The following is a 10670-nucleotide window of genomic DNA, read 5'->3' as shown; positions in this document are numbered from 1 at the left end:
ATGATCGCGAGTTGCGCGCGCGCACGCATCTAGCTGCCTTTGCTCGCGATCGTCTTGGAAACGGTCCTCCACGTGGACTAACACGAATGTCGTGTTTCGACGACTGGCAAGACCCGACCGGCATCCAAAGAGGCGCTGCTTTCACCGACATCGGTAGCTTTCCCATCGCCGACATCGCGTCTTCCCATACGTTGCCTCCCCACCTGTTCTTTTCTTCACTCTCCGCTGCTTTCTTCTATTTTCTCCTTTCTCTTCCCGCGCGGATCTTGAAGAATCGGGATTCTCTTTCTGTTCCCTTTGTTTCGCGAGCATTATTGCTTATTTGGGGCTCGATGGACGCGCGATTTTGCGCCGGGTGCGATGGTAATTGATCGATTCGGGAGGTAGACGACAAAGTCGGGTAACGAAGAACATGAAAACAAATCACTTTTTTTTTAAATTAAAATTAAAGCGATTCTATAAATTCTGTACAATCAGAATTTAATTCGGGGCACTAGAGAAGGTAAACAAAACTCAATTGTTAGACATTTATTTTTGACAGAGAATTTTTTAATGTTTCGATTCCAGAAAAAACGTAACCACCGAGGAAACTTTTCAACTTTTTTTCTTCAATTTTGAACTTTTCTTTAAATAACACGTGTGTAAAATTTTGTCAATATCGGCCTAACTGTTTCTGAGAACAGTGTGCCTTTGTACCAAAAACCTAACTTTTCAGGAGACGCAGAAAACTAAAAGTTTGTATTTCCCGCACGATTCTCGATATAAATGTTATCTAATCGTATTTCTTTTTATCAAAATCGATTAAAACACTGTTTCCTTTTTTATAATTTACTGTCTCTTTTACCCTGGAAAACAATATTCCATAGGTGTAACCAAGGTAACCGCGTCTCCGGTCTCCCGCAAATTTGACTGTCATTGTTTTTTCTCTGAGAAAGTTGTCAGTTGTGTTTCTTTATATTTTGTACAGTTTTGTCGCATTTTGTTTTTACCTTTTTTGTGACAAAAAACTGAATTTTTTTCAAAATTTTTCAAATTAAATTCTGATTGCACAGAACTATTCGGAATCGCTCCAATTTCGAATTTTAAAAAAAAAGTGATTTTTGTTCATGCTTTGATGTTCCAAGCCTCTTAAGAGTGCGTACAATCCAGTGAAGCATCTTTGGAAATTAAAAAAAAGGTAAAACTATATTTCGTACATTAGTAAATGATTTTGTATTTAACAATACATTTCTTAAAAGGGAATAAAAATATGGCTGTGTTACTTTATTATTAACAACCATGATCCCTCGTGAATCATTTTGTGAAACAAATTTTGCTTTAATGTCTATTCGTGTGCCTATCGTTTCTCCTAGAATAAACAGTGTTTGTTGATAAGTACATTTTATATTTAACATTTTCCAACGAGAAAGACACGTTTGTGTACAATCTGTTAAACAAATTTGTTCCAATATTCCAATTTTCATGATTTTGCAACAATTCTAGTAAATGTAAATTAATTAAAAAACATAGCCACATAAATATACATTAAGAACAAAATTTTTGTTTCTAATTCAGACAAAATGGATCACAAGATGATCACCTTTTAAAATATCTATCTTTAAATACAAAACATTTATTATTCTACGACTTATAGTTATTCCTTTTTTTTAATTTCTAAAGAAATCTTCCTTTTCAGACGTTCACATTAACGTGTATCCTTATTGTGGCTCTCTTTATGAACCTCGACACCTCAATGTGTCATTTTCCTGGATCAAAATTTTATCTTTTGTATCTCTGTTACTATCTGTCTATTCACGATTGCATATAAACTGTATGCACAGCTATCGCGATTCATGTTGTCCAACTTTTCGTCGCGAAAAATCGTTCTAGGAAAACTTACAGCCGAGTTCGTCGAAGAATCTCATCTGTCTATCCGAATCGATAGCGTTTTCCATCGAGGTTTCCTTATCCGCTAAATCTGGAATCAAAGCACGTAATTTCATTAATAGACGATAAGCGGGGAACGATTATCATATTTAAATATATAATTATATGGTCGTATATAATTTCATATTATTACGATTACTATTAAAACTATCATTGCAGTAACCTTAAAATAAAAGTAAATAATCTAAAGACGAAGAAAGATAATATACAATACACGAAAAAAATAAAAGATATCAGTAATTTGTTTGGTTTAAATAATTTTTTTTACTTTTCTTTTGTACATATTCCCTAGGGGTTCTATATTATATTCAATTTGTTGAAATCGATGGTTTTGTCATTTATTAATCTTTTCAACTATTTACCATTGTAACTATTATAACTATTTACATATGAATATTTATCAATTTTATTATATTTTCGCGGTGGTTTCTTTATAAAAAAAAATCAGTTCCCTGTTGACCAAACTTTCACAATGACACAAATTTCAAATTATCAATTTCATTCAATTTATAATTAAATGAATGTAAACTCCCACTTTTCTCGTGCTATTGTTCATCGAAGATAAGGTTCAAGTTCCTTCTTTTACTAAATGACAGGTTATTTAGAAGGAATTAAGGTTACGATGAGACGGAAACAATTTGCTCTCTTTCTCCGTTAAAACTCGTCTAATATTCCGCAGGAAAGGAGACAACTATTAATGTATTAGACACATTCCAACAGGGGACGAGAGAAAATTGCTTTTATCTCGGTATAGCCTCAACTTTCTCCGAATAATACATCCTTTTATAAAAAAAAAAAAAAAAGGAACTTCCTTCTTTACCTGGTTGAACATTAAATAAATTTCACCAGAGGAAGTGGGAGAAGTTACTTTTACTTCGTCGCAGCCTCAATAGAACCTCCAATTCGACCAATTTGAATTCGAATTATACAGGGTGGGCCAAATAAGTGTAACAAGCCGTAACTCCGTTATCGGTACATTTGCAGAGAAATATCAAAGGAAAAAAGTGATTGGTTTAAAGAGTACTACAATCGTAGGAGCATATTTTTTTCATAAATGTAAGAGTAATTGGGTTGTCTAATAATTTGTATAGTGTATATCCATCGTAGTCAAAATTTGAATGTGTTAAATTTAAAATGATAATTGTAAGTAGATATTATAATGGTATTTTTTGTATTAATAATATATTTAAATATAATTATATATATATATATATATATATAATATAAAAATTATATTAAGAAATTTAATTACTTATTTAAATATTTGTATATTTACGTATGATTTTTTTATTGAACGGATTGGATTCGAATTTATATTTTTTGGATGAATATTTATTCTTATAGATTATTATTTTTAAGCGTTATAGTAATTGGATACATTATTACGATTTTGAATGATGCATGTCCATTAGATAGTTGCATTATTTTTTTAAATGGAAATGCATATTTTCTATCGCATAGATTGAATCTTTTCGTGGTTCTGTGTACAAAAATATTATGGTAAAGTGGTTTAATAATCATTAGTTCGCGAAATATATTAAATAATCTTCTGTAATGAAGACGTTCACATATATAGAAAAAGTATGGTCCTACAAATTATAGTAATCTTTGAATCATTCAATTCAAATCAAACAATTTTTGTTTAAATCGTAGAGATTATCTATTCTATAACTCCTGGCCAATATTTTTGTAAATAAATAAATAGTAAATAAGAAACCAACAAATGGAATTTAAAAAAAATTGTAGAGAGAGATCTTATCAAAATAACAGTTCAACGAGTATTCACCATGGCTATCAAATCCTCCAAAAATGTTATAGCCATCATTTGACTAATTTATTCTGCAATTTATCTCGACCACTGAAGACACGCCACTATCATTCCTTTCTGCTAAGGTATACTCACCAAAATTGCCTAAATAACGATCATTCCTCCTTTCGGCGGCACGACAATACAGTCCAATGAAGAGCAAGCTGAAAATCGATCGTGCAAACGAGCTCATCTCTTTTCCTTGTTGGTGATCTATGGCGATCAACGATGCTTCGACTGCTTGTCGACGTCGTTGCTGCTGTCGCCATTCACCGACGTCGCAGGAGCTCGCCAAACTTTCATGGGGCTTCCAGTTTTCCAACGTAGAATCCTCTCTCTCTCTCTCTTTCTCTCCCTCGTCTTCCGATTTATCGGTGACGTTTACCAAGCCGTATGCACCTCCTGCGATTTACAAGAACAGAGAAACCGCGGTAGAAAGTGCTGTTGGCGATACATCGTCGTCAAAGTGATTCATCTTCTTTTCGTTTGGCTCCAATGCGATTTCGATAGACCGCATCCCTGCGTTCCTCGTCGTGGTTGGCACGAACTGGTTAACGCTTTACTTGACCTATTCATAGGCTTTTCAATGCCAGTGTTTCTATTATTTGTATTGTTGGTTAGTGGACTGGTCGAAGGAAGAATGAGTATCGAGGAATTTGATGGCATACACGAGCCTCGACGTTGTTAATTGTTTATTTAACCCATTCATAGGCTTTTCAATTCCGAATTGTTCCTCTTCTTTGCTTTATTGGATGTCCGTTCGCAATGATCAATTTGGGGAGAGAGTGAATCGGATGAAGAATGACTATCAAGAAATTCGACAACTTTCGATGTACCTAGGATACACAAGCCTGGATTAACGTATACGTCGAGAAGACTCTTTCTAAACGGACCAACCAGTCATAAAAAGCCAATTCTGCTCAAGGCGTCTATCCTTCGTTCGATTATGCGTCAAACATCTCCCAGGAGACTAGGGAACGAAGTTTTTGTTTGTGAGATTGTTTACGGACTTCCTCCCCTGCGCCGCGTTGTACCGAGCTGGCAAACCGTGGCGATGGTATCCACAAGTAGCGTGGTCCGGTAGAAAAGTGGGTCGTGAAACCAGGTCACCGAGACAAGTGGCACGTCCGTCTCTCCGTGTGGTTGACTCGTACACGTCCACGATTCCCTTCGTCCAGCGAACGGGCCGATCTACGCGCGGAACCGTGGCATTACACCTTTGGTTATTAGTGAAAGTTACCGGCTAACTTTCGACTTTGACAATGACGACCCGGCTCGCAAACGAATCGCCACGACCGCGCGCACTCCGGCGAAATAAACGCTATCGTGTTTCGTTTGTTGTCTCAGCGAGCAACATATTCCTTCGTTGGCGGCTGGTTTCGGACTTGAACGCACCTCGAGGAGTGGAACCGCGGCTTGGAACTCGTTCCACGGGATTTCACTGCGAAGAAAAGAATTTCAACGTTCAATCTCAAGCGTTCGGTTATTGGAAGGATGAAACGATGGAACTAGATACGCGTAGCTGGTGCCGGCGAAATTGTTGACGGAGAAGAGTTTGAAGAAGAAAGGGGTCGACGGAGATTTGAGCAGATAGAATTTGATGTCGAAGTTTGAGTTTGGATTGTGGAGGACGAGAGAGTCTTACTTTAGGATAAGAGATTTACTAGATTTAAAGAAACAGGAGTTTAAACAATAATTTGAGTTTGATTTATATTTAGAAAGAATCGTTTTTAGAATAAGGGATTCTCCATATTTGAAGAAACGGGAATAAAAATAAAGATTTGTGTTTGAATTGTACAGGGAAAATCTTATTTGGGATAAGGGATTCCCCAGAATTGAAGGCACAAGAATTGAAACAAACATTTGAATTTGATTTATATTGAAATAGAATCTTTTTTAGGATAAGAGATTCTCCATATTAGGATAAACAAGAATTACATTAAAGAATTTTGTTTGAATTGTACAGGGGAAATCTTATTTGGGATAAGGGATTCCCCAGAATTGAAGGAACAAGAATTGAAACAATAATTAGAGTTTGATTTATATTTAGAGAGAATCTTTTTTAGAATAAGGGGTTCTCCATATTAGGAAAAACAAAAATTACAATACAAATTTTTGTTTGAATTGTAGAGGAAGAATCTTATTCGGAATAAGGGATTCCCTAGATTTAAAGAAACAGGAATTGAAACAAACATTTCAGTTTGAATTACGTACACATATATAGGGAGAAAGAAAGAGAATAATCTTCAAATTAAGGGATTTCCTAGAATTGAAGGAACAAGAATTTAAACAAAAATTTGAGTTTGAGTTACATGTTTGCAAAAGAAGAATGACAGATAATCCGCAGGGAGTCCGCAGATTTGAAAGAACAAGCAGATTTGAAAGAAATTGAAACAAAAATATCAGTTCGAATTGTAGAAAGAGAATTTTACCCAAAATAAAAGTTCAACGAGTAAGAGATTGACGGAGATTTAAGGAAACAGGAATTGAACTTTGAGTTTGAATTGAATAGAAACTTAAGTTTCAATTACTAACTAAAATTGAAAAGATATAAAATACAATGTCGATCACCATACCTCGTCCAAGTATGCTGTCGATTGACGCATGTACGTATTCTTGTTTGCGCGTTCCACGCGCGATTTGTCTGAATCTTGGCGCGAATTTCGCAGTCGTTACCGAGGCTGTTAAGCGTGTAACAAAAACACGAGTTGCACGAGGGACATATTATGATTTGAAAATGGAATCACGTTCCTTCGGGCAACGTACACGTTGGTGATGAAGTTTGCAACCACGATGAAACTTCTCCTATTTTCGTTAGGCAGTCACTGCATGACACCGCGAAGGAACGAAGGGAACATCGCGACACGCGGTTGACTACTGATGAGGAACGGAAATACATACAGCATCCGAAGACCACTCTCTCTTCTTGCTATGTGTACATGCAATTTCCTTCGTGCTTTCTCCCCCTCTTTCTTGCCCCTCTTTTTCATTTCCCCACTTGTTTTCTCTGTTCGACTCGTTTGACGATTAAGGGTCTATTATTCCAAATACGTCGTAAAGATTCTTTTTTCAAACTTTTATTCAATATGTCAAATGGATACAGAATGTCAATATATTTATACATAATAGTAGAGACGTTGAAGTAATGAATACAATATGATTCGTTTATTTTTAATAATTTTTTTCATTGATGTGGCCACGTGAAATTTTGCTTTCATAATTGACACAATTACTTGACATTGGATCATCCGCAAGCAAAAAATTAAACAAATTGTTAAAATACTGTTTCGTGGCTATCGTCGTACTAGAACTAAACAACCCTTACCGAAGAAAATGAAATGACAAACGTTAGTTTTTTTTTCAACGCTTCATTCATGAATAATTAATTATAATTCCAGTTACCCTTCGCCTAAGACAGTAGATGGTATAGTCATCTAGCGATGAGTAAACCAAACTAATGTTTAAAGTTAGCAAGAAATATCATGGCGCCATCAGTGGGAGAATACCCAAATTTATCGTGTCTTTACTTTTCTTACTGGTAATAATATAAGTATCAATAGTATTACCAAGTATTAGTATAGTTCAAAGAGCACAGGTAACTCAAGTCGGAAATTCGGCCGAAACGAAGACGTGATAATGATTAACAATACGCGTTTTTTACACGTACTATTCATCGAAAATATATTCAAATTCTTATTTTTGTAAATATATCAATAATGATAGTACGTTTCAGAACAAAAATCTCATGAAATTTTAATTATGCAAACGATCATGTTATAAAATCTTTATTTTACAATTTTTATTTTTTTATTTTTTTAAATATTTATATGGGTGACGTTGTTTATATAATAAATAAAATGTATAAAAATACAGTAAATATAAAAAATGTGGTATTTTGTATATTTAAACATTAGAAAATTTAACATACTAAAAGGTAATAGACATTCTAATGTTTCACTTCAGAGCCTTCGAGACTCAATGCTCGAGCTAAGTTTCTAGCGACTGCTAATCGAAAGATTTCAATTTTATCTTCAAACTTCGCGTCATCCCCATGCGCCTCTACGCAACGTAACAACTCAAAACAATCACTGGAAGACAGAATTACATCTTTGGCTTCTAATAATGGAATAGCATCTGATAAAAGTATCGACCAGAAGCTGAAACAAAATTTTCATATGAAATATCTTCCGATTTAAGCTGAATGTATCAATATCAATATTTACTTACTATTTTGGTGTTAAATCTGAAACTAAAAGGGATACTAATAAACTTGCTGCTTCTTTAAATTCTCCAATTCCGTACATTTGATGAAATTCACAATATTTTCCTAATTTAAAAATAAAATAACAATAACTGATAGTACATTGAAAATTTATTTTATTTATGATTTTCAATATTTCAAACCTAGCTTACCCAAAAAGATGAGTCTATCACTTGCCATCATACAGGAACCTAAATTTTCTAATAGATCGCGACATTCCAATTGTCCAGTTTCCGAATATTGCTTCAGAAACTGATCAGCGATGTACGTTATGAAACCACTGTCTCTTGCTTTTAATGCCCAGGCAAGTGCATTTCCAAGTCTTTCTTGTTTTATACATTCTATTCCTTGGATTTTGCATATGCTAGTAACTAAAACAAAAATACAACCACTTTTGTTAGATATTTGTTAAAAATAACATCTAATAAAAAAATGGTTAAATGCCTAACAAATATAGAACTTACAGATAAAAACTTATACCAACCAATATCGTCCATTTTGTTATCTTCTGCTATGTCTATTATCTTGTTTATCCTTGCTTCTGTTCCCATTGGCAGTGATTGTAACAATATCTCAAGTCTAGCTAAACCTTGAGTTGGACAATACATTAAATAACTTGCACCGCATTGCCATAAAGAATGATGTCCCATCAATGCACTGCCATACTCCAAAATAAGAGATTCGTGAAGTCGATTAGTGACCCTGATACAAGAATACAATTTATTACAACTTTACTTCTACTGAAACTGTACATAATAGCACAATTATTAAATTACTTACTCGACTTGATCTTTGTCTAAAATTTTAAGTCTTCCACAAGTACAAAGTAAGTCTACTAAATGTGTTGCAAACCATCCATTATCACCCATGTACTGTATTTCTTTAATAACTTGATGTAAATCACTTTCCATTAAAGCACGTATAGCATTATCAGAAGGTCTGTTAACTTGCCATCTATTGAAAATACTGTTTGCATGATGTGAAAGTTCTGGTTGTTTGCAACACGGGGATGTATAAAATAATTCTGCTGCCAATAATTCGTACCAAGCATCTGTATAAGATGAAAAGTGTCGTAGTATTTCTTGTTCTCCTACGATTAACTAAATTGAATGTTTTTTTTTTTGTTTAAAACAACTAATAATACATCATTATATTCATATACGTATTACAGTTATAAATACCTTCATAATCATTTCTAATTCGGGATCAATAATAAAAGCTTTATTATTTAGATTTGAAGATAGTTCTAGTTGCCAATGTTTCCAACGAACACTAAATTCATTTATAGAGTAGCCACCATATACATTATACACAGGCATAGTTTTAAGTGCATTTTCAGCCAATATAAAAGCTGAATGATCTGCTTTACTATGTAATGCTAAAAGTGCTCGTACCAAATCTAGCTTTCCATGTAATGCACATCCCTTTACTGCTTCCCAATAATTCGTGTGTTCTAAATCAGCACCAATTGTTTTTTGGGCTAATATTTTCATTGCCATAAGTTCTCTAGATGGAAAATGAAATTGAATCCACTCTAGCAACTGTGGCAAAACTACATCACCTAAATTTAATGCATTGATATTATCATAAATTCTATTACACAAACATTACGCTATTAGACTTAATTTATTAAATAAACTTGTTAGGAAGAATCGATAGTATCTATCCATTTATTGTTTAAATATTACTTACATACCTATCATTTTTATTATATCTATGACAAAATATCTTACCTGGTACTATGTCTACATAAAGAATTTCAGTCAGATGCCACACACACTCAATTTGATAAAAGATAGTTAATAAGTTTTCTAGTAATTCTCTTTTGTCGGATAAAGCTTTTCCAGATATGTCCTGTAAACTTTCTATACATGCTCTTAAAATAGATCGATACTGTTTGCTATGTTTCAGAAGCTCTGATCTAACATCGCCAGAAGATGATTTTATTTTTTGAATAGATAAGAAGACACCATTGCTTTCATTTACAAGTTTACGTAATTGTGGTGTAAATAAGATTACTTCTGGTTTTAAAATATGTATCGTCGAGTCATATTTTCCATGATGTTTCTCATGTAAATTTTTACAAGTGTATAGACTAATCTTATTACTATTTATCCAACTAGCAGCAAGACCTGCATATTTATGGGTATGTGGAATATCCTGCAAAAATATTATATATTCTTACTAATTACGTATATTAGAAAAGAGACTTTTTTACGATTACAATAATGCCGAAAATATAGGTTAAGTACTGATTCAAAGCGCGCGGTTAAAAATATTTTATTTCTTACTACAGTTGGAGGTTCGTCGACTTTATCCATCCTTGACAGTAAAGAAAGAAACTATCGTTCGAAGCACGCAATAATTTTAATTAATATTCGAAATCAACTTTTCTCAACGTTTTCCCGCAAAAGTACAGTACTGTCAATTATCGATACCGGTGAATTCGAGTGCGAGTGAATCGATAGTATTATCACTGCCACTGACCAGTTATATAGTACTAGATTTGGTGTGGTCAAAGCACAAAGGCTTATATAAATTACAACATTACTCTGGTGTACTTCTTCCAATTTCTTTTCAATTACTACTGCATCCTACAAACGTAAAACAATTTTGTGGTTGAACTGTTAACACTGGTGCCAGACTTAGAAATTGCAAAACTCTACTTAGAACGTG

At 33.9% G+C, this 10670-nt stretch overlaps 1 protein-coding gene across 1 annotated transcript; it reads right to left on the bottom strand.

The window, feature by feature from the left end:
• Positions 1-7502: 7502 nt before the first annotated feature.
• Positions 7503-10456, bottom strand: LOC128875862 (nuclear pore complex protein Nup85). Its single transcript, XM_054121808.1, has 8 exons — positions 10286-10456; positions 9728-10154; positions 9176-9555; positions 8775-9094; positions 8479-8696; positions 8147-8365; positions 7961-8060; positions 7503-7890 (listed from the first exon to the last, which is right to left on the bottom strand). Exons 1-8 carry the CDS (start codon positions 10313-10315, stop codon positions 7680-7682), a joined length of 1905 nt encoding a protein of 634 aa, XP_053977783.1. The 5' UTR covers positions 10316-10456; the 3' UTR covers positions 7503-7679.
• Positions 10457-10670: the final 214 nt, after the last annotated feature.

Source organism: Hylaeus volcanicus, chromosome 4 (genome assembly GCF_026283585.1).
Source record: "Hylaeus volcanicus isolate JK05 chromosome 4, UHH_iyHylVolc1.0_haploid, whole genome shotgun sequence".
Lineage (NCBI taxonomy): Eukaryota > Metazoa > Arthropoda > Insecta > Hymenoptera > Colletidae > Hylaeus > Hylaeus volcanicus.
This window is presented reverse-complemented; position numbering and strand designations above follow the sequence as displayed.

What these genes read in the sequence shown, in the direction of transcription:
- LOC128875862 (XM_054121808.1), bottom strand. Translation starts at nt 10,315, where the DNA reads ATGGATAAAGTCGACGAACCTCCAACTGTA. An exon ending in AATTAGAAATGATTATGAAG is followed by an intron (nt 9,095 to 9,175) that starts GTATTTATAACT and finishes CATTCAATTTAG; the next exon opens with TTAATCGTAGGAGAACAAGA. An exon ending in TAACAAAATGGACGATATTG is followed by an intron (nt 8,366 to 8,478) that starts GTTGGTATAAGT and finishes TTTTTGTTTTAG; the next exon opens with TTACTAGCATATGCAAAATC.